This window comes from Vulpes lagopus, chromosome 9 (genome assembly GCF_018345385.1).
Source record: "Vulpes lagopus strain Blue_001 chromosome 9, ASM1834538v1, whole genome shotgun sequence".
Taxonomy (NCBI): Eukaryota; Metazoa; Chordata; class Mammalia; order Carnivora; family Canidae; genus Vulpes; species Vulpes lagopus.
Genome location: NC_054832.1, coordinates 1,467,993 through 1,490,160, shown reverse-complemented (window position 1 = coordinate 1,490,160; position 22,168 = coordinate 1,467,993). Strand labels below are relative to the sequence as shown.

Sequence of the window (22,168 nt, the reverse complement as noted above, 5' to 3'; positions counted from 1 at the left end):
AGCGCCTCCTGCACCCCATCTCTTCTCACTTTGGCTGCCCCCCAAGGACTTGGTGGGCCCTGGTCAGGGGAGGTGAGTGAGGCCAGGTGTGTGGGTGACACCTGGCCCAGACGCAGCCCACCCCGTGCCCCCTCGGGGAGACCACGTGCTGTGCTCCCAGCCCCCACCCCCCGCCCCAGGGCAGACATGCGCACCCTTCACTCCTGCTTCCCTCCTACCTGGGGGGCGGGAGTGGGGGCAGATTTCCCTTGGGCTCAGGAGCTGGTCCTGCTCTGAGGTGCCCTGGGACTGGTTTCCACAAAGGCCGGCCCAGGATGCATTTCGCCCCAGAAGCCACCGCTCCCCCTTCCATGAAATGAGTCCAAACGGCCCGGGTGCCCAGAGTGGCCCGACTCAGCCCAGTGCTCCTGCAGCCGGGCTCCATGGGCTCTCAGCACCCAGGAAGGAACGGGGTCGTCTGTGCCTTGGCTTGCTTTATTCTCTGCCAGTGTGGGAGCCAGAGAGTGCCCCCTGCAAGGCTCTCACCCCTTGGGTCCCATGATTAACCTGAGGCTCGGGAAGCTCACAGAAGTGGGTAGAGGTGACCTCTGCTGGTGCCAGGACCTTCAGGGAAGGTGGCCAAGGAGCCTGCTGGCCTGCACTGAATTGCACAGGTCACGGAAGCAGCAGAAGACGAGCTGGGTGGCCCCAATACTGTCGGGGTCGGTGGCTATGCAGGAGCTGGAGCAGGACCGGGTCACCATGGGGCTCTGGTGGAACGGGTACTCTGCCGGCCGTGGGCAGGTGTCAGGGCCTGCTCCTCTGCTCCCCGGGCCTGCCCAGCTGCCCCGACCTCCATGCACTTGATCTGATCCTTCCTGACCTCTCCAGTGATACCCTGTGACCCCCAAACTAATGGCCTGGCCTGGGAAGTTGTCCTTGCTCCCTCCAGGCCCCTGTTGGGGCCTGCGGTGTAGCCTGGGGGCGGGACAGAGCCCGTCTGTGGGCCTTCCACCTCTGCCCCCTGCACCTCCAGTCCTGAGGACCACGTGGGGAAGGTGACCGCAGTGGACCCCCAGCCCGCTGTGGGCCAGACTCACCTGACTCAATCTGCAGCAGCGTGGTCTTGCAGGCCGTGTCCTCTGGCTTGCAGACAGAGATGTTCTTGCATAAGGAAACAGGTGTGGGCAGCTCACAGGTAAAGCATCTGAAGGCCTCACCTGGGCAGGGATGGGCAAACTCATCACCTGGCCTTGAGAGCCCTCTCGGAGGCTAGAGCAGAGGCCGTAGGGTCTCGCCCCTGGGCATACCCCCGGTGCCCACCTGGCCCGTCTCCCCTCCCACCCCTGCCTGGGGAGGTAGCCCGCCTCGCTGAGGCCCTTCAGGCCCAGGGCTCTGACCAGCAGCCTGGACACTGCGTTCCTCTCTGAGCCTTGGTCTCCCTGCCTAGACAATGGGGCCTGGGAGCCTGTCCCGGGCGAAGGCTCCAGGGCCCAGAAAGCCCATTGAGGCCAAGGGAAATGAGCCCAGTAGGGGCTGAAGGAGGCCTTCTGCCCAAGCCCCTGAAGGGCCCCCTCCCGAGTGAGGCCTGGAGACGGGTCCCTCGCCAGCCACACCACGGCCTGGCCACTCACCAGCGCGCAAGGTGGCGGCTGCGAGGAGCAGCAGCGGGAGTGCAGCCCCGCACCGGGCCATCTGCTGTGCTCGGAAGCTGGGAGAGGCAGTGCCGGGGCCACCCTCTGGGCACTTATACCCTCCCCTCTGCGGCGCAAGCCAGGGTGGTGGCGGAAGAGGCTGTGAGTCAGCAGGGTGGCACAGGGCAGAATGGGAGGCAGCGGGCGGGACGGTGGGCAGGCAGGCCGCCTCACTCACGGACCCTCAGGCAGTGGGACCCCTCGTGGCTCCAGCCCGCCTGGTGGCGGCCCACGCGGACACCGCACAGGCACTGAGCTCCCTTCAGCAGGCCCTAATCTGGACTTGGTGTATCTCAAACCCAGCCAAGGCCAAGACTGGTGTCCTTCACACCGGGATGTCCTGCCCTGACAGAGGTGCCCACCTGAGCACAAGCCTGGAGGTGGGGAGTGTCTGCTGAGGCGAGGGGATGGTGTCATGTGGGGTGGGGTGGGCGCCCAGGCTCCTCTTGGGATGATGGGTGTGAGGCTCCAGGCAGGCCCCACAATCACTGCCAGCCCCTTCCCTACAAATGACCTTTAGACCAAGCCTGAGCTTCCAGGTTTTAGGCCCCAGACAACAGGGTCCTGCCCACCCCCTGTCTCCCGGCCTGATAGCCTTCTCTGACTTTGTTCACTGTCCACATCCCACCGCAGGCTTTCTCGTGCCCACACTTTTGCCTGTGCTCTGCGTTTCAGTGGGCACCATCTCTGCTCTCCCATCCTAGCCTCAAGTCTTCCTCATGCTATATGGCCCAGTCCAGGTGCCCCTCATCCAGAGGTCATCCTAGTGTTCCAGACTCTGTTTTCTCTGTCCTCTGAGGGCCTAATGGGTGGCTGGGAGGGTGGATGATGGATGGATGGGTGGGTGAGTGGATGGATGGGTAGATGGGTGGATGGATGAGTAGATGGATGGATGGGTAGATGATGGATGGATGGGTGGGTGGTGAGTAGATGGATGTTGGGTGGGTGGATGGGTGAGTGAGTAGATGGATGGGTGGGTAGATGATGGATGGATGGATGGATGGGTGAGTACATGGATGGGTGGATGGATGGTGGAGGGATGGGTGGGTGGGTGAGCAGATGGATGGGTGGGGGGGTTGGTGAATGGATGAGTAGATGGATGGGTAGACGGGTGAATGGATGAGAAGATGGGTGGATGGTTGGATGGATGGGTGAATAGATGGATGGGTGGGCAGGTGGGTGAGTGGGTGATATTTGAGGGAGTGGATGGGTAGAGGGCAGAGTGAATGGCTGGAGAGTACATGAATGGAGGGAGGAAAGATGGGGGGAGATGGTAGATGAGTAGACGGAAGAGCAACTGGATGGCAGGTGAAGGAATGCGAGCGTGCTGCCGGCTGGGTGTGTGGAGGGGGGTGGGCCCCGCTGCAGGGTATGGAGTCAGACCCCAATCTCCAGGCAGGATGACATGCTGGGAGGAGGTTGGGCTGGCACTCCAGAGGCCTGGGTTTTGGTCTTGGCTTTGCCACTGGCTCTGCGTGCGGCCTTGGGGTGACTCCCTTGCCCCTCCAGACTGCATTCCTGTCTGTAGGATGGGACTAGGAACCTAGGGCAGTTTCGAGGGCAGATGTGACCTGGCCCTGTGGACTGAGGAAACAAAGGGAGGGCGTTGCTTGCAAAGGACGAGACGGCGGTTGCTGCAGATCCGACAACTGGGCCTCACACGGCAGGTGCAGGCACAGGCAGCACCGGGGCGGCCCCTCCCCGGGGCCGGGTCCACAATCGCACCCAGATGTTGCAAGAGGAGCCAGGGAGTGTCTAGTGTGGAGTGTGACGGATCCAGTGGGTCCTGGCCCCGCCTGACCTCCTGCGTGGCCAGTGTGCTCACTCACGAGCCCTTGACCCCCTTTCTTCCACCTGTCAGCCAGGCAGAGCGGCCTCTGCGCCTGAGGGCAGCCGTAAAGACGAGGGGGGCGTGGACCTGGGACGGGCGTGGGCAGGAGGGCGAGAGACACCCCACCCCCCCCCCCTGGGCTGCTGGGGCTGCCTGGAAGGGCCCTGCTCTGGCTTTGGAGGGGAGGGAAGGCCAGGTGGGAGCGGCGGCCGGGAGGGGGGCACAGCTTCCCGTGTTTGCCTGCAGGGCCGTGCGTGTGTGCGTGTGTGCGTGTGTGCGTGTGCGTGTGTGTGGATTGGGTCTCGGACCAGGCTGTGGGGCTCAAGTGGCCCCGCCTCTCTCCTTGCCTTTGTGGGAGACACAAGAAACACCAGGGGAGAGGCGTGATGAGTTACTGGACGGTGCCTCCCCCGTGACAGTCAGAGCTCAGGGCCACAACCCCAAACGCAGGCGCGCTGACAGCACTTGGCCAGGCCTCCCGAGCTCCCTGCCAGTCCTGGAGACTGCGCAAGGGGCTCTGGGGCACATGGTGGCCATGCTGTGTGGCCAGTCTGTGCTGGACACACGGGGGGCCCGCTGGGCAGTGGGGTTCTGTCCCCCAGGAGCTGGCTCAGGACCACAGAGCCCCTGAGACTGAAGGTCTCGCCACAGGAGGCAGAGGTGTGGGGTTCCTGGGGTCCCGGGGAGGGGGCCTTCTGGCCACCGGTCTCTGTCAGAAGCATGGGGTGTCTCCTGGGCCAGGACAGTGCTGCATCGGGTCTTGGCTGCTGCCCTCCCCATCCCGGAGCAGGAAGTCCCGGGAGGAGGGTGAGGGCTGGTGGCGAGGGCTCTCTGGACTCAGGGCGGAGGCCGGCGGGAGCACCCTGGTGAGCTAGAAGGAGCTGCGCCCCCTCCCAGGACTGGGCCCAGGAGAAGGTGCTGGAGCAGGAGGCCAGAGACGAGGGGCAGGCCCCAGGGTGACTGAAGGCCCTCGCCTCCCCTCCCCTCTCGCCTCCCTCAGGTTGTCCTGGGGAGGAGCCAGCGCTGGGTGGGAGCACTGGGGGGGTCCGTCCCTCCTCAAGTGCCGAGCCCTCGCCGTGTTTCCAGGACCACGTGTGTGAGCGTGTGTGCGTGTGAGCGCTGAGGCCCACCCTGGATGCAGGCCGGGGTCCTCCGGGACGAGAGGCCTGCGGGGCAGGTGACTCCCAGGGAGATGAGCCGGAGGATGTGTGCCCAGGGCCAAGGTAGAGTGAAGGTCCCTCTGCACTGGAGCCTGGCTGCCCGGGGCAGCAGGGAGTGGGCTCGGTGGGCCTGGAGAAGGCAGGCGGCAGAGGTGCCACCCGACATAAGGGGGCGTGTCACTAGGGGCGGGGGGGGGGCAGGGGGCCTTCATGGAGCGACCCCAGACCCAGACCACTCTCAGTGCGCTGGACCTTCCTTCCACCCGGTGGGGCCTGTCTCTTCTCCCAGTCAGTCACCGAGAAGCCACCATGTGTGACCCGGGCCTGGCAGGTGGGGTGCTGCCCCCGCCTGTGGGGACCCACTCTGCCCCCGCAGGGCCCAGGGAGCAGAGCCCTGCCCGCTTTGATGGCCTAGTGACCATCCCTGCTTAGCACGTCTTGGGACATGGGGAGGAGGCAGACGAGGGCGGCCATGTGGGTGACGAGAGGGCCCCAGAGAGACCCCAGAGGCCAGGAGGGGCTGAGAAGGGGCCCGAGGGGGACACGGGACGAGGCTGACAGAGCCAGACGCGTAGCCGGAGGCCCCCCGCCCCGGACCCGGCGGCAGAGCTGCCCGAAAGGAGATTCAGGAGGCCAGGTGCAGGGACAAGGCTTCTTCAGGGGCGCTCGGGCGGTGCCCGGGCCGGCGGGGGTGCGCTACAGGCCGAGGCTCCAGAGCAGGAGGGGCGCCAGCGCCAAGGCCAGGCTGCGGCGGCCGTCCAGGCCGGGGGCCCCGTCCAGGTTGCAGAGCTCCGTGTTGCAGCAGGACACGGGCCGGGTCTGGCCGATGCTGTCCACGTCCGAGGGCACACACTTGCTGGCGCAGGACTTGGTCACCGTGGAGTCCCCGAGGAAGGGGTACACTGTGGGCCATGTTGGGGGCCTGGTCAGCTCGGCCCTCGGGCCCCCGCGCCCTGCCCCGTGACCCCAGGGCGGGTCAGCACTGCTTCTCAGGCCGTCCGAGACCCGTCCCTCCTTCCTCTTTTCTCCCGCCACCGTGGGCTGAGTGCCGCCTCTGCGCTGGGGACACAGCGACTTGCAGAGGGGGTCCTGGCTGGATGAGGCCAGCCCTTTCCAGGTGACCCCCAGGCAAGGCGAGGATTCCTTTCCATTAAAGGAAAGAAGGGAGGAGGGAAGGAGGCCTAATTGCTTGGACCAAAAACCCTTTTGCAAATGGCTAAGGCGGTGGTTGCCTGCTGTGCATCGCTGGCCTGGGGTGACTGTCCCGGAGGCAGCTCCGCCCTGGGACCCCAGCCCCGCCCACCCAGCGCCCACTGACCTGTCTCCAGGGAGTAGAGGGTGGTCTTGCACATGGTCTCGTTGGTACCGCAGGTGGCGATGGTGGCACAGCTGGACACAGCAGTAGGCTCATGACAGGTGTAGCATCGCAGGGCCACCACTGGGTAAGGAGGGACGGAGGACGCATCAGGCCGACCCTGCCCCTCCCCACGCCCTCTGTCCTGGAGGCCCGGGTTTGAGGGGGACGGTGCCATCCAGGTTCTGGTTGCCCACCAACCCAGCCCCTGGGAGGACTCAGGAGGTCTGAGCTGCGGTCCATAGAGACAGAGGGTGCCCCTGATGGGCTCGGCCTGCGGGGCCCAGGTGGGGAGGGGACCGCTCTGGAAGCATCGAGAAGGTGCCTGCAGGGAGCCAGCCAGCCCTGCAGGGTCAGGAAGGGTCAGGGTGGCCTCGGTGTGGCCGGACAGCCCCTCGGGTCCTGACCAGCAAAGAGCAGCACCCAGAGGGCTGCAGTGGGCATCGGGCACAGACAAGGAGGTGTGTGGGGTACAGGGCGGGCCGGCCCAGGGCTCCCAAGGTGCCAGCTTCCACAGGCGGGCAGAGCCACAGCCCAGGGCCCCAGGCAGGGTGGGGTGCGGGCCAGCAGGGGTGGGGCCCCGGGGAGCGTTTCTCTTCCCCACCTCACCTCACCCCATGGGAGCCCGGGGGGCCGGGCTGGCTCGTGCTGGTCCACGCACGGAGGCCACAGGCTCCTCTGCCCCTCTGTGTGTCCCTGTGTCCCTCAAGTTGACCTCAGCTTCCCTCCGGCGGGGGCCCGCTCTGCCCAGCTCCCCTTCTGGTTGGGCTGGGGCCCTGAGGGGCGGGGCGTCTCCCCCAGTTGCTCTCTCAGACCCCCCGGCAGCCCCCGTTGGCAGAGCCTCCTGGTCTCCCCAAGACACCCCCGAGGCCGGAGACGGGGGGGCAGGGTGGTGACCATGCCCTCTCCAGCCAACGGCCCTGCCCGTGCCCGTAGCCCCAGGGACTTGCTCCCAGGGCTCCCCAGCCGGCCCCCCTCCCCGGGCCGGTGCTGCCCACCCAGCCCACCCAGCCCGCCCCAGGCCTGGGCCCTCCCCTCCCGCTCAGCCCGCTCCCCGCCCCGCCTCTCCTGGGTCCCCCGCTTCCCCTCCGCCGCCCCTCTGCCCAGCGCCCCTCGCCCCTCACCACGCTCTCCACGCTCGCCGCAGGTCGCCAGCAGCAGCACCAGTAGCACCAGCCGAGCCCCCCTCATGGTCGGGTCCTCACAGCGCACCTCTGCACGCGCGCCTCCGGCCTGCCCGCGGGCCAGCGGACACCCAGTGCAGCCACCCAACCGGTCAGCCAGGCGGATTAGTGGGATTGGGTTTCCTGTGGGTGGCAGAGAAGTGGAGGCCCGCCCCTCCCGCCCTCCGAGGCCCTCCCGCCTCCACCGGGCGCCCCGTTCCTCTGTGGGGACTCCTCTGCCCTCCCTGTCCCTTCCCATCGCTCTCCCTCCCTCCCAGAGCCCAGGTCCCTCCTCGGCCCCGAGGGCCCCCCTCTGTGGTTTGGAGGTCCTCACTGCCCTCTGTGACTCCCTTTCCTGGGCTCCCCACCGTCTCCTTCCTCCTCCACCCCTACCCCCCACCCTGGTTCCTGCCTCTGCCCCGCACCCTTCCCGCTTGGGTCCCCGTGCCTATCTCCAGGGCAGAGTCTGGGTCCGGTGGTTCTGGGTTTGAATGCTACCAGGGTGCCCTGACGCCCGCCCCGCCCAGCTCCTCTGAGGTAGTGTCGTGGGACACAGTGACATGGGGGCAGATTTCTGCCCGGACAACCAGCCAAAGTGAACTCAGAGGTTTAAGGGGACAAGGACAGGAGAAGTGCTGGGTCAACAGAAAGGTGCTGCATGGAGGGCGGGGGAGGGGAGGGGCAGGGTCGCTGTGGGGATGCTAATCCCCGCGTCCCCAGTGTCCCCTCCCACTGTCAGGCAGGGAGGTAACAGGAAGGTCCTTGTCCAAGGCCCAGACAGGATGGAAGTGGGGCTCCAGCCACTCCCCCACCCACACGTGTGCACATGCTTGCACACACACGTGCGCCCCCCAGAGTGCCTGCACTTCAGCCTCCCAGGACGTGCTCCGTCTGTGGCTCTCACACCCTCCGCCGAGCCCGCGGCTGCCAGGGTGAACCCTGGGGTGGGGAGGGTTGTTGGCAGGTCCTAGGGCCTCTTGCAGGGCAGTCAAGGCCACGGCACCCGGCCTCGTGGGGGCCACACTGCAACCCCACCCAGCCCCTCCGCCTTTTCCCAGAGGGTCCAAATCTGACTCCTCCTAGACTTTGCTCCTGCTCTTCCTGTCCCCAGGGATGCCCATCCCTCCCTGGCCCTCCCCTGCCCCCCCCCCTCCTGTGGTTGAAATTCTCTGTCTGGGGACCTGACCCCGCCCCCCACCCCGTGGCCTCCATGTGGGAGCTGGAGGGGCCCTGGGGGGGCCCGAGGGCGCGGCGCGTGGTTCCCCGTGTCACCTCCCCGTGTCACCCGGCGTGCGTCAGCCACCTCTCCCGCCGGACGGTGCTTTCCTCACTACGCCCGAACAGCTATCCCGCGGACACAGCGTCAGATGCTCCTAGCAGCCGGCTGGCTTGGCCGGGGCACGAGCTCGGGCTGGGCAACGGCCAGGGCAGCAACCGGGCTTGTCCGATTTTATGCCCACTGAGCCACGGGCTGCGGGCCGGCCGGGAGCTGGGAGCGGCTAACTGGATCCGACACCCACACACGCCCCGGCGTCCCCCCCGGCCAGCCCGCCGCCTTCGCTGCAGCCCAGGCCCGCTGCCGCCTCGTCCGCAGGCCAGGCCCCACCTGTGCTTCGGGAACACACCCCGGGCCCCGGGGACTGGCCGCTCCGGCAGTTTCGGCCCCATCCCTGGGGAGCCACTGAAACTCTCCAGGTGGCACCTGTCCACTGAGGGCCGGCGGCAGTGTGGCTCAGTCAGTCTGCGTGGGCTGTCTAGGACCCCTCCACGCTGAGAGGCCTCCAGCCGCCCCTCAGTTCTACTAGGGGCCTCCAGGGCTCAGGGTGTGACCGGGATTGGGGCTCAGGGTGTGACCGGGATTGGGGCTCAGAGTGTGACCGGGGCCAGGGCTCCTGTGCTTCCGCTCCATCTGCGGGCCAGGGTCCTCCTCCGCTGCTTGTGGTGGCCTCTTCTGAGCAGTGTCCTCAGCGCCCAGGAAGGCAGAGCGCGTGCTCCAGCAGGCCCGCAGTCGCCCGTGGCCCCGGGAGGCATCCAGCAGAGTAGAGTGACGGTTCCTAAGCAGGTGTTTCCTCCACTGTGACGGCAGCGTATGGTGTGACGTTCTCCCCAAGGCAGGCCCGAACGCCTTCCAGCTGGACCCCTCCTGAGGGACCCCCAGGTGCATGTGCCCCAGTGTTCGGGCACCTGTGTATTAGCAGGCATCAGGCTGCTCCCTGTGTCGTGCCGGAATCTTCCAGTGGGACGAGCACTGGGAGGCACAGAGCCGGGACCCCCCAGGAACCCCCGTTGAACCCGCGGCGCCACAGGCTCCTTGTCCCGGCTCCGGGCTTCTCCTCCCCGCTCTCCACCACGCTTGACCCTCCGGCAGGTTTGCAGGAAGGCAGAGCTGGCAAACGACTCCCGTTCGTTGCAGGGACTTTGTGAAAGACGCAATCGCTCTTGGACGAAAACCATTAGACACACCTGTTTACGCCTCAAGGCCCCAGAGGCCGAACCGTGATCTCAGGGCGCTGCGTCCCCCCACCAGGCCCCCCCGCCACACACCTGGTCCTCAAGCCTAAGCAGGGGAGGCGCGGGCCCCGAGTGGCCGGCACTCGCTCCCGTCCACAGGCGTCTGGTGACATTTCGGGGGCGGCACCAACAAAGTTCTCGGGGCATCTTAGAGTTTGGCGCAGGCTTTGGACTCGCCCGCGGGGCAGCACCACCCCACACCCCACACCCCACACCCGCGAGGGGCCTGCTTCCCGCCTGTCCCCACCCCCTTCTCTGCTCCTCCTTGGGATTCTCTAGTGGGGAAGGGGTCATCTTTTTTTCACACGTGTGGCTGTTGTGTTTCCCTTTTGTGTATTGTACTTTTTCATGTTTTTCTTAGATTTTTTTGTGAGGTCATGAATCTTTCCCAGTGTGGATTATCAATCTTGTTTTTCTTTTTTTTCTCAAACGTTGTTTTTTTCTTGTTAGTTTTCAACCAGCTTTATTGGATGGCCCTCACATTCCGCACAATTCACCCCCTGGAAGTGTTTCCCGCAGGTTCGGGCAACCATCCCCTGGGGCCCAGCGAGAAGCCCCTGACCCCGGCCCCCCTGCGCAGCAGCACCCCCCATCCACCCTGGCCCGTCGTAGGCCCCCCATTCCCCAGATTCGGCCTCCTATGCTCCGCATCGCGAGCTCCTCCCGCGCTCAGAGCCGGGGACGCGCCGCGGGGACCGTGTGTCCCTCCGAGCGCTGCCCTTTGCCGCCCTTTGCGCTCCTCGCACACTGTCGCCACCAGGCCCCGTGGCAGCGCGTTCACGGAGAGGTTTTTGTGCAAAACACGTGTTCCCCTGTTGTGGGTATGCGCCTGCGGGTGGGAGGGCTGGGTGACTAGATTTTTCTGTGACAAGCTGTCATTTTAACAATTTTTTTTAGGTCTTTGTTTGTTTAAAGAGATCTTATCTATTTATTCATGAGAGACCCAGAGAGAGGCCGAGACCCAGGCAGAGGGAGAAGCAGGCTCCACGCAGGGAGCTCATCGCGGGACTCGATCCCAGGATCCTGGGGTCACGCCCTGGGCTGAAGGCAGGCGCTAAACTGCTGAAGCACCCGGGCCCGCCCCCCCCCCCCCCCAGCCTTTTTCTTTCTTTCTTTTTTTTTTTTTTTTTTACGTTTAAATCTCTGATTCAACTGGAATGGGAGAGAAGGCCCCGAGCCAGCCTGGTTTTCTCCTCGGGGTGGTCAGCTCCCCACCTCCCGAGTCCTGCCTCCCCCGCTGCCCCTCTGCGCCGCGTTAGCGCCTGCACAGAGCTGTCCTGCGGTTGGGGTTGTCCGAGTCTCTCCCATGCACCCTGAACCCCGCCACCCAGAGGCCCTCCTTGTGCCCCTGTGTGGGGCCGCTCTCTGCTGGGACGCTCCCCCCCCACCGCCCCCGGGGGGCTGCACCACCACACTGGCTTTTCCACTGGCTTCCATGAGAGCGGCTGGGGAAAGGGAAAGGGCTGGGGGGTGGGCCTGGGGGTCACTGGGGAGGCCTTGACCCACTTGACAGCTGGAGGCCGGCTGGAGCCATGCTTCAAAGATCCCAGGTGGGTGCCTGCGCATGCACCTGTGCGTGGGTGAGGGCAGAGCCGCCTCCAGCCTCACCCACCCACCTGCCCGCTCTGTTCCCTGCATGCTCCCCTCCCCCTCCGCGAGGGCCCCTCCCGCTTCCTCTGACCCTCCCAGGGCCACCTGTAGGTGTTCCACCCTCCTGCTCTGTGCTGGGGTGCCCTCCTGCGCTGTGCGGGTGCAGCTCTAGCTCCGCAGGTGGGGGGAGCCGCGGGGGGTGGAGGCGGCAGTCAGTCGGTCAGTCGGTGTTGCAGAGGCTGAACTGGCAGCAGACGATGGACACGTGGGGGCCAAGGCCCAGGGTAGCAATGTCGGGGCAGCCACTGTAGCAGGATTTGGTCACCAGAGGCATGTCAATGACGCTGAAGGGGACTCCTGGGGTGGACAGAAGATAAACTGCAGGCTCCCCGAGGCTCTGAGCTGCCCGTACCCCCTGCCCCCTGCCACCAAGCCCAGAGGCAGTCCCCAGAGTGGGTGTAACTGGCCCCCTCCCTTGGGTCCTTTCCTGAGCTGCGGCCAGTGGATGCTCCCCCCCGCCCTGTTCCTGACTAGCTGGGAGCCTGGATCAGCTCTGCACCCTCTGGGCCTGGGTCTCTTTTCCTGGGCAAGGAGGGGACGGCTGGCCCACCCCGCACATGCCCTACTCACGGGTGGCGATGCTGACGCAGTAGTTGGAGCCCCAGGGGCATGTGGACGGATGGAGGCACCCTCCGAAGCCCTTGCACTGGTGACAGCTCAAGGCTCGGGCTGCAGCCACGGGTGGAGGGACGGGTGGATGGACACACAGACAGGGACACAGGTGTGAGCAACGCCCACCTGACAGTCCCTTCTATCCCCGCCCAGTGCCCCCTGTCATCCTCAGGACCTTAGCCCCTCCTCCTGGGGTGCACAACCCTTGAAGATCTCCCAGATGGGGGGTGGGGGAGATGACCAGGGCCACAGCTGGGTCGGCTGCAGCTGGAGGCAGCTCTTCTGAGTGAGGACAGCACTGGGCTGGGGGGCAGGATGGGGTCTCCCCGGGCTCGCTGTGTGACTCCCCCCCACCCCGGGCAGTGGACGAGCAGCAGAGGGAGTGGAGGGTTGGGGGAAGTTTGGGATGGGAGAAGCGGGCGAGGGCTCCCCAGGACATGGCCTCGCCCACACGTCTGCGGGGCCTGAGCAGGACCCCTGAGCCCCGCAGGCACCTTGGTTTCGGTGGCCGAGGTGGTGGGGCCTCACAGCCTCCGTGGGGAGTGGGAGGCAAGGGTGACAGAAGCGCTGGGCAATACAAGGGACAGGAGGAGGCTGGCACGGCCCCGTGTGTTCTTTGAGGACGGCCCTGAGGCTTTTGAAACCCCGAGTTCTGGCACACCTGCCCGTCGGCCCGCCTGGCTCTCGGTCCCCTGTCCCCTCTCGCCACCCGTGCTTCTCGCCCCGAACTTCCTGCCTCCCTCCCTGCCTCTCCTGTGCTTCCTGCACCCGAGCTGTGTGCTGTCGGAGCGCGGCGTCGCCCTGCTCTGGCCGCGTGCACCTGCGGGCACCAGCACGCACGCAGCCCGAGGGCAGGGGAGCCGCTGGCCCGCGCCACGCACACCCGCCGCGGGCAGGCTCCGAGCCTCAGGACGCTTGTGCCGCAGTCCAGGCCGTGTGCTCGCGCCCCGGCCACGCCCCAGTCAGTCCTGGGCCTCAGCTGGGCTGCCCCAGCCCCGCCGTCACCGCCCAGGGCAGCACACTTTCAGACCCGGGTCCTTTGGCCACGATGATGAACCACACCCTTTAACCAGGCCGTAGCGTGCACGGCGCACGTGTGCACACACACGCCTGGGCAGGGCTACCTGCTCCCTCCTGGCTGGCCCTGAGCCCTCTGCTCACCCCTGGGGCTGTGAGTGGCCTCCTCCCTGAGCCACAGAGCAGGCGATGGAGACGGGAAGTCTCCAGGGTGGCAGTGCCGCCGACCATCAGCCAGCCCCACAGAGCCATCCGAGACCCCACGCGTGTCCAGGAGAGGTGACAGCTCAGGTCACAAAGCCCATGGAAGCTGCCTGAAGCCACCCTCACGGCTAACCTGACGACCGTGTGGTAAGCTGCATGTGCCACCTCATGGACAGACAGGGAATGTCACCTGGAAGGCGGGGTGTCTGTGGCCCTGAGACTTTGCCGGGCCTCCTGCTCTCCTCTGCTCGGCCTCCCAAATGCCTTCCTGCTTTGCCCATACTGTTCCTTCTGCCTCCAGGCAAAACAGACCCCAGCTCAAATGCCGCCTCCTGGATTTCCAGGCAGAGCTGATGACTCCTCCTTGGACGTGCCCACCACGAGCTGCTGGCACCTCTGGCCCTAGCCTGGTGACAATGTCACAAGATCACACCCCACCTGATCTTGCTCAGGGCTCCCTCCCTACCCCCACTGCCTCTGATGTGAAGGACATGGGTGGGGTGTTTCACCCCCTCTTCTGTACCCCCAGAGCATCCTCCTCTGTACCCAGTGGGGCTCAAGAGAGTTTTGTGGAAGGGAGGAAGGGAGGGAGGAGTGAGTCAGGTGGAAGGGCTGCAGGTGCAGCTGACCGGGCTCGTGTCCTATCCTGGTTCATGGAGCAGCAGGTGGACACCTCCTGCTCTGGACCCCGTTTGTTCCCTCTAAAGCAGGGCTGGCATGTGTGCTGGGGGACAGTGTGCTTCCCATGGGTAGCAGGGAGAGGACACAGGCAGCACTGTGGCACCAGGGGGAGGGGGCTCCTGTGATCCACTGAGGGAGGGGAGCCAGGGGAGGGAGGAGGGGCCTGTGGGGGCCACTCCCAGATGCCACCCAACCCGTGACCTAGCCCTGGTGGTGACAGAGGCTCTCCCCACGCCCGTCCATCCACACTGATGGCCCCGGGGCCCTGAGCCTCCCAGACCTTCCCCACCAGACAGAGCCCGCACAGAGCGTTCCTGCAGGGAGAGAGCTGGCGGGTCCTGGATGCTGCCGGGTGCAGCCCTGTGCCCATGTCCAGGGCCGCCCCGACACTCTCTGTTGATCTCATTCAGGGCCACTGCCCGTGAGGAGCCGACCTAGACAGGGAGACAGAGGCCTTGCCAGATGAGGGCACGAGGAGTGGGCTGGTTGCGGTTGGATCGAGGGCCCAGCTGGTTTGGTTCAGGGCCTCTGGGGGGGTGGGTGGAGATGCCATCCCACCTCATGTGCGGCAGGAAGATGATGCGGCCACAAGTGGGCAGCCCCATTCGAGGGAGATGCCCCCGAGCAGCCCTCAGGCAGGCATCGGGTCCAAGGGGCCCAGAGCCGCACCAGATGGGGCCAGTGATAGCGGACGTGGGTGCAGCTGAATATGGAGGTGGCCAGAGTGGGGAGCTGGCCCCACGAGGGAGCCTGAGCACAGGAGGAGAGACCCGGGCCCCAGCCAGAGAAGAGTTCGGAGGCGGCCAGAAGGGGGTGCAGGCCCCGGGAAGCTGGAAGGGAGCCCCACTCTCAGTGTGGGGCTGTGGGGGAGGTGGGGGGAGAAAGGTGTCAAGCTCGGGGCAGCGCTTGCAGGACGAGGACAGCCTCGAGGGCTCGGCTGAGGGGCCTGCGGGTCCCGGAGGGGGGTCGGGGAGAACTCCTGAATGCTCCAGAAGCAGACGGCGGGGAGGGCCCAGCGCCCCCGGAAAGGGGGTGGAGGAGCAGGACTTGGGCGCCCCTGAGGCGGTGGCTGAGGTCGGGGAGGGCTTAGAGCTGGGGAGGAGGTGGCCCTGGACTCACCCGGCTCCAGGCTCAAGGCGGCCGCCAGCAAGAGCCCGAGGAGCAGCCGCATGGTGTCCTGGGGAGAGGCTGGTCCCGGCCCCCACTGCCATCTTATACCTGCTGTCCCCGCCGCGCCCGCTCCGTGTGACTCAGTGGCCGCTGACTCAGCCGAGAAGCCGGCCGGGCCGCCCAGCGCCCAGGCCCGAGGGCAGGCCCGGTGTAGGCAGACCTTTCCTTGTCCATCAAGGGCGATCCCAGCTTGTAGGTGGGGACCGCGGGAGAGCGCCTGGCACGGGGCAGACCCTCGGCGCACAGCCTCTGGTTTCTCCTGGGCTGAAGCCGAGGTCCTCCCGCGGCTGAAGCCGAGGTCCTCCCGCGGCCGTGCCAGTGACGTCAGGGCCTGCGGGAACCTTCAGCAGCGCTGCCTCCTGCGGGCTAGAGGACCAGCCCCCCTCCGAGAGCCAGAGCATGCGCGTCCTCAGCTGTCCTGCCCGTCAGATGGGCCCAGTGGGCAGCAGACAGGAATCTGAGGTCCCACGATGGGTGAGAGCCCAAAAGGGCACACGTGGGAGCAGAAGCCAGCCATGCGGGCCAAAAGCTGGCAGGCCTGGGGCACCACAGGGGCCGAGCAGTGGCTGTCCTGGGGCGTTGGCTCCCTCAGCCGCTCTATCTGGTGGGCTCCTTAGGGCTGGGGGCCTGGTAGACTCAGACCTTGCTCCCGGATGGGGAGCCAGGGTGAGGAGCCTGAGAGCCTGGGGTGGTAGGGGGGTTCCTGAGTGCCGCCTCCCTCCCCCAGCCCCCACCAGCCTTCTCTGCTCAGAGGGGGCAGCTGGGTGACTGGGTGGCCTGCCGCTTTCCCTGGACCCACAGATCCTCCTGCCTGTCCTGCTCGCTCCCCTCCCATGGGTCATCCCCTTGCCCTGTGAGAGCCCCGGCGCACATGAGGGCCACTGGATGAGCTGGCGTCTGGGACCCACGCAGCCGGCATGACCAGCTGCACCAGACCGGAAGGGGGGACCCGAGGTCAGGCCCCGCTGGCTGGTGAGGACAGAGAGAAGGGCAGACATGTGTCCTCATCTGTTTATTCACACTGGAGATACTGAAGTGCATAGTGTGAGCAGTGGAGGAGGCCCGGGCCCGAAGGCGGAGTCTCATGCGGGTCAGGGTCAGGGGTTGGCATTAGCTGCTGGCAGGGGCATGGCCCTGGAAGTGCCCGGAGCTCGCCAGTGGCAGGAAGGGAAGAGGGACCACCCATGGATCTGAGGCCTCCTTTGTGCTAGGCCCTGAGCCGGGCACTTACACCCCCAGCCTCGTCCATCCCCCCGAGGCCTCCGCTTGGTGGGCATCATGCCCATTTTATGAATGAGCCAGCCCAGAGCTGTAGGACCCAACAGAACTCAAGAGGTCTAGAAGCATGAATGAGTTACATGTTTATCAAACAAGTCAGCCGCTGCGGAGAGAGATGGGGCGGTTGGTCGACCCCCCTCCCCGCCCGCCCACCACCAGCGCACCTTCCTGATGCCTTCTGTATGCAGCGGGGCCAGGCCGCACACAGGTCTGGAGGGTGCCTTTGGCTGCAGACGCCCACCCTGTGTCCCCAGGGTGGGCGCCTGCTGCCCCGCTTCCCCAGCTGTGCTCCCAGGGTGCCCACAGGAGGCAGCACAGCAGAGACACCCAGGCTGCTTCCAGACTCGAGATGGACGCCACGGAGAGCTTCAAAGAGCCCGAGCATCGATCCACATGGAGGGGACACTCATTTCTGTTGGGGCGATCCCCACAGTGGAAATGCCCGCTGTCTCGCTGGCAGCTGGAGACCCTGGCCTGGTGCCCCTGTGCCCCCTCTCTGCAACCCCAGCTTGCGGGACACAGACACAGGGCTGGACGCCTGCCTCTGGGCCTCACGGTATCTCAAACCTCTGCTTCTACTTTTCTCCTTCTAGAGCTTTCTTGACCCTCAGCTCTTATCATTATCTCACAGGCCAAAATAGTTCTAAGTTTATAACCTGCTCCCTCCCTGTCCCAGGCTCTGGAACGCAGCCTCCCAGCAGATGGGAGAAGACCGCACAGAGGGGGTGGGGTGGGGGGTGGCGGGCAGCCAGGTCAGCGCCCCGTGCCTCAGCCTCCTCACCTGTAACGCCTTCTACCTCGCAGGGTGGTCGTGGAGTGCTTACAGCCACAGCACAGGGCAGCTGGACAGTCAGTTCCCATGGTCGCTGTGCCTGTCCCCACCGGCACTGCCCTTCCAGGTCAGTGTCACATGCGTCCCACGAGGGGCCGGGGCCCCCGCATTGGTCGAGGACCTCCTGAGGGCTCTGGGTTGGGTTCCAAGGACAGCCCAGCCAGCCAGAGCCCGGCCTGGTCCTGCGGGCCTGGTGCAATGCTGGGGTGTTGGGCTTGGACCAGGTCACGGTGGACAGAGGGGCACAGAAGGCAGGTGTAAGAAGCACCCCCACACGGCGGCAAGCCCAGCTCCCTGGATCCCTGTTCTCAGTGACCCCAGAGCCCACGGGTGCCCAGGCAGGGCTCTAACGTCATCAGCCACTGAGGGGAGGGAGGACCGATCCTGTGCTCCTCCCGGCCGTGGCCTAGGATGCCTGCTGACCCAGGACAAAGGTCTTACACAAGCACTTTAACAACCAATTCCAAGCCTCTCCCACTGAGTCAGGTCAAGGGCGGCTAGGGCTGGAGGCCTCCGTCCACCCTTTCTTCCAGCCGGCATCCGCAGGTAGAGGCCTGCGCTGGCCCTCCAGGCAGCTCTGTGGGGAGCTTGGTCTTCCTGAGACCGACCCTTCCTGGGGGGTGTCCCGCAGGACCTGTGGGAGCTCAGGGTTGGAGTCTGGCTTGCTGCCTGCCTCCCCCAGGGAAGGGCTCACACCGGATCGGGCCTCAGGAGGAGGCACCCAGGTGTCCTGTGGGGACTGAGCCCTTGACCGGACACTCTGAGGGGTGCAGCTCCTTTCCTGCCCAGGATGAGAGGCCCATCTTCCCCGACCTTCTGGGAGGTCCAACCAGGTCTGCCCGAGGTCACCTGCTGAGGCTCCCCCAGGCTCTCCCACGATATCCTAATCCCTTGGGTTCTGGAAGCACTGGGTGAAGCTCTCAAGGCAGGATCTCCAGCACAGGCTCCCTTGACGAGGCCACACTTGGGGGCCAAGGGCCTCTGCGTTCCAGAGACGATGCCACCACACAGGCATTTGCCACAGTCCTGCCCGCTTAGGTCCAGACAGCCTGAAGGGGCTCCTGGGCCCCTCCATGGACCCTGGGGCTGGGGACACTGGGCAACTAAGGCCTCAGTGGGAGGAGGACCGGTGTTTCCTGGGCCACCCTGATCCAGGATGGTCTCTGCTGGGCAGACTCTTGACTTTGAAACCAGGCCAGGGGTGGGGTTCACCTAGGCTTGTACCCTTTAAATAATGCCAATTCTTGGGCCCTTGACGGTCCCAATACCCCTCTAGGTTGGGGGCACTCGCAGACCACTCCTCGGATCAGAGAGGAAGCTCTCCAGCCCTGGTGGGCCTCTCTCTCTCCTGTCTCTCTCCTCAGGCACAGTTGGAGGGTAGAGGGTCCCATGGAGACCCGCAGGCTGATGGGCTCAGGCTTTGGGGCCGAGGCCAGTTCAGCCAGCACTCACTGAGCGGGGCCTGCAGGCCAGAGCGGAGGGAGGCCAGCTGGAAGCGGCTGTGGGCAGTGGTTGTTGGGATGGGGGTTGCAGAGGAAATCCCGGGGTGCGTGTCCAGAGGGAGCCTGGTCATCTGCATTGCATCCCAGAGCCGGCCTCTCCCAGCGTCTCTCCAACTCCTCTCCTTCCTCCCAGCATCCTCCCCGCACCCCCCCACCCCGCCCTCCACCCTCCATCCTCCGCCCTCCGCCCTCCCCCGCTGACTCGGGTGCTCACACTCTCAGGCACCTGCTGCGGCTCACCCCCCTCCACTAAGGGCCAGGCCAGGGCTGAAGATCAGGCTGTTCTGGACCCACCCAACTCCCTTCCCTCCCTGCCAAAAATAGCCCTGGGGTCAGCTCTCACGCTCCACCAAATATAGCCATCTGGCCTGCCTGCCCTGCCCCCAAGTGCCTGCCAGCCTCAGGCGGGGTGCGGGGTGCGGGTGCGGAGCGGGAAGGTCAGGGATTGGGCGGAGCTAGAAGGGAAGAGCCTCTTGCCAGGCTCCTGGGGCTGGGGGCCTCAGGGGCTCTTTAGGATGAGCCACCCCCACCCCCCACCCAGGCCTTCCTGGCACTCCCACCTGGATGGCTGACAGGGACGAAGGCCTTCCTCACGTGGCCCTCTATGCCACGCCTACCCTGGGCAGCTCCTGGCCTGTCAGATGCACAGGGACAGACCTCCTGGGGCCCCAGAAAGCCCTTCTTCCCAAGACTGCCCCCACCCACCCTGGGGCCCTGCTTTCCCCTGCGCCTCCACACACTTACTAAGCAGACTGGGGCAGGGCCTTGCTCCCAGAGCTGCCAGGAGGGTGGGCCAAGTCTCCCTTCCCATCAGTGTCCCTCAGGCAACTGAGGACCCCAACTAAGCGGCACACTTCTCCAGATGCCCTCATCCTCATGTAGAGGAGGGGCGAGCTCTCCCACCAAGACCAGACATTTTTGGAAGGTCCCACGTCAACCTTTGGAAAATGGAAGGTGGTGGTCTGGGAGCGAGGCCCAGGATGGTGGTGGACACTCGACTCCCTCCCGCAGGCAGTTCTGGATGGTGGCTGGAAGGGTTGGGGGGGATCTCTGGGAGCACAGAAGGTGGGGGCAGGATGAAAGGGTGAAAGGGTGAAAGGGTAGGGCTGGGCTTCTCAGAACTTGTCCTTGCGTGGGTCCTGGTGGGGGCAGGGCTTCAGAGCAGACCCCAGAGGGTAGCCAGGAATATGGGGGCCAGGGCCAGGGTTCCGGGGACGGCGAGGCCAGCGCCGTTACAGAGGTCGTACTGGCAGCAGGAGGTGGTAGAGGCGTGCTTGGAGTAACCATCGTACACGGTCTCGAAGCATCTGGGCACGCAGGACTTGCTCACCTTCATCCTGGTCGGGGTGTAGTCTGCACAGCGGGGGTGGGCCAGGACTCAGGTTGGCCAACCCTGGCACACAGGCCTTTAGGGCAGCCAAGTGCTCCCAGGTGCTCCCCCAAGAGACTCCTAGGGCAAGCGGGGGCCTCCCTGCTCAGTCTCCCACTCTCCAGGGCTGGGGAAGAGCAGCCCCTCATGCTCCCAGGGACCACTGGGGCACCAGCCGACTCACAAGTGCGCGTGGTCATGCAGTAGGTGACCATGGCCGGGCAGTGGACGGGGTTGAAGCAGTTCTCTCCGTTGTAGGCGCACACGTGGCAGTCCAGAGCCTGGGCTGGGGGCCAGGGGATGGGGTGGGAGCTGGATGGGGGTCCCGGAACCGGGAGGGGCCCCTCCTCCAGCCCATCAGACCGCAGGTCCCGTCACCTTCCCCAGAGCAGAAGAGCTGGAGGGACAGGGGATTAGGAGACCTGGCCTCCCTCCTCTCCTGCCCCCCAACATGGGGCCGCCCGTCCTCTGTTCTCCATCAGCCTTACCTAGCGGGAGGCCCACCAGGGCCACCAGGAACAGGGGTAGCAGGGGCCCCATGGCTGGAGCTGAGAGTGGGCGTGGTGAGGTGAAGAGCGGATGGTCCTGGATTCAACTGGGCTGGGGCAGGGCCCAGGGGCGGGGGCGGGGGTGTCTGACAACCCCCTGCCCTCCCAGAGCTCCTGCTGTACTGGAGGCACTGCAGCCCTGCACAGAGGGGGACAAAAGGCAGCTGGTCACCACGGGGACTGAGGGACCCAAGGGGACCTGGGCAGGGGAGCTGGTGGGCAGGAGAGCCTCCCAACTCAGCCTGGGTGTCCGGTTTCCTGAAGGAGGGGACACAAAAAGAGAAGGGAGCAGGGTGGGGGACGTTCCAAGACGAGAGACTGGTAGCACAAGCCCAGGAGGCCTGTGGTGCAGACTGAAGGGGGGGCTCATCAGGGGCCTGTTGGAGCCTGACACACTGCACCCCCACCTGGGGCCTGAGTGAGGGGCTGGCCCCGGGGCTGGGTCTCTCTCACTGCTTCCCCTTCCCTTGGCTCCCGGGGCATCCCTGAGTGGGTCCCCCACTTCGGCTACTTTCGGGGTCCGGGGGCGCCGCTCGCTGGCTCTCCCAGGAAGCCGCCCGGGGCGCAGCCCTCCTAGGGCCGCAGCCGCAGCTCTGGGCAGGCGGCGGGGGAAGTGCGCTCTGAGCGCATTCCGGGGGCTCTTGGGCACGGCCCCCGCACAGCTCCGGCTCGGCCTCGGTGAGGGGGTCGGGACCGAGCCCAACGTCAGGCCGGAGGCTGGGGGACTCTGGAGCACCCGGGAATCGGGCCCGCGGGGATGCTCGGGGGCGGCGGGGGTGGGGCCGCAGCGTCCCCAGCAGGGGAACTAATTGGACTCGCCCTTCCCCTTCCCCGGAACATCGAGCCGCCTCATCCCCCACCCCCACCCCCACCCCCACCCGACTTCAGGATCCAACAGGCCTGAGTGAGGCCAGGCCTGCGGCTCCAGCGCTCCCGCCCCCTCCCGCACAGCCCCACCCCAAAGACTGCGGTCCCAGCACAGGGGGAAGGTTTCGGGGTGACCTTAACTGTGACCTTCAGCGCGCTGAACCTCCGCTGCTCCCGGACTCACCGCGGCCGCTCGCCGACCCCTGGGTCTGACGGCGCGATCGTCCGGGGGCCCCGCGGAGACCACGCCGCAATAACCCGGGGCGGCCGCGGCGGCCAGGAGCCCGCAGCCCTGCGGGAGCCGCTGCGGAGGCCCCGCCCCGGCCCGCCCCCGCCGGCTTTGGACCCGCCCCCGCCCCGCCCCAAGCCCGCCCCTGGGCGCAGCCCCACCCCCGCCGCTTCCAGGCTCGCGCCCCTCCCTCTAATTAACCTCGGTCCCGCCCAGTCTCCGCCCCTCTCGTCTCCGCCCCTTCCCCAGCCCCGTCCCCTCGCAGCCCCGACTCCGGCCCTCCCAGCTCCGCCCACTCGCAGCCCGACTCCGCCCCTTCCCAGCCTCGCCCCCTCGCAGCCCGACTCCGCCCCTCCCGAGCCCCTCCCCTCGCAGCCCGACTCCGCCCCTCCCCAGCCCCGCAGTCGCAGCCCCGACTCCCCCCTCCCCAGCCTCGCCCCCTCGCAGCCCCGACTCCGCCCCTCCCCAGCCCGCCCCCTCGCAGCCCCGACTCCGCCCCTCCCCAGCCCCGCCCCCT

At 66.3% G+C, this 22,168-nt stretch overlaps 4 protein-coding genes across 7 annotated transcripts; all 4 read right to left on the bottom strand.

The window, feature by feature from the left end:
* Positions 1 to 526: 526 nt before the first annotated feature.
* On the bottom strand, positions 527 to 2,358 carry SLURP1 (secreted LY6/PLAUR domain containing 1). The gene is made up of 4 exons (XM_041769431.1): positions 2,302 to 2,358; positions 1,614 to 1,740; positions 1,080 to 1,199; positions 527 to 766 (listed from the first exon to the last, which is right to left on the bottom strand). The coding sequence occupies exons 1-4, from the start codon at positions 2,356 to 2,358 to the stop codon at positions 606 to 608; spliced, it is 465 nt and encodes a 154-aa protein (XP_041625365.1). The 3' UTR covers positions 527 to 605.
* A 2,991-nt stretch (positions 2,359 to 5,349) lies between these two features.
* LYPD2 (LY6/PLAUR domain containing 2) lies at positions 5,350 to 8,590 on the bottom strand. The gene is made up of 4 exons (XM_041769168.1): positions 8,454 to 8,590; positions 7,143 to 7,325; positions 5,983 to 6,102; positions 5,350 to 5,566 (listed from the first exon to the last, which is right to left on the bottom strand). Exons 2-4 carry the CDS (start codon positions 7,207 to 7,209, stop codon positions 5,361 to 5,363), a joined length of 393 nt encoding a protein of 130 aa, XP_041625102.1. The 5' UTR covers positions 7,210 to 7,325; positions 8,454 to 8,590; the 3' UTR covers positions 5,350 to 5,360.
* Positions 8,591 to 10,756: 2,166 nt separating this feature from the next.
* SLURP2 (secreted LY6/PLAUR domain containing 2) lies at positions 10,757 to 17,176 on the bottom strand. Its single transcript, XM_041769163.1, has 5 exons — positions 17,086 to 17,176; positions 15,338 to 15,709; positions 14,976 to 15,291; positions 11,913 to 12,011; positions 10,757 to 11,639 (listed from the first exon to the last, which is right to left on the bottom strand). Exons 2-5 carry the CDS (start codon positions 15,425 to 15,427, stop codon positions 11,503 to 11,505), a joined length of 642 nt encoding a protein of 213 aa, XP_041625097.1. The 5' UTR covers positions 15,428 to 15,709; positions 17,086 to 17,176; the 3' UTR covers positions 10,757 to 11,502.
* Positions 17,177 to 17,341: 165 nt separating this feature from the next.
* Positions 17,342 to 21,764, bottom strand: LOC121498859 (ly-6/neurotoxin-like protein 1). 4 transcript variants are annotated; one of them, XM_041769165.1, is made up of 4 exons: positions 21,607 to 21,764; positions 20,496 to 20,694; positions 20,192 to 20,293; positions 17,342 to 19,991 (listed from the first exon to the last, which is right to left on the bottom strand). In XM_041769165.1, exons 2-4 carry the CDS (start codon positions 20,545 to 20,547, stop codon positions 19,795 to 19,797), a joined length of 351 nt encoding a protein of 116 aa, XP_041625099.1. In that variant the 5' UTR covers positions 20,548 to 20,694; positions 21,607 to 21,764; the 3' UTR covers positions 17,342 to 19,794. The 4 variants fall into 4 exon arrangements, with proteins under 4 accessions (XP_041625099.1, XP_041625098.1, XP_041625100.1 ...); XM_041769164.1 differs by having other exon boundaries at positions 21,558 to 21,746; XM_041769166.1 differs by having other exon boundaries at positions 21,564 to 21,746.
* Positions 21,765 to 22,168: the final 404 nt, after the last annotated feature.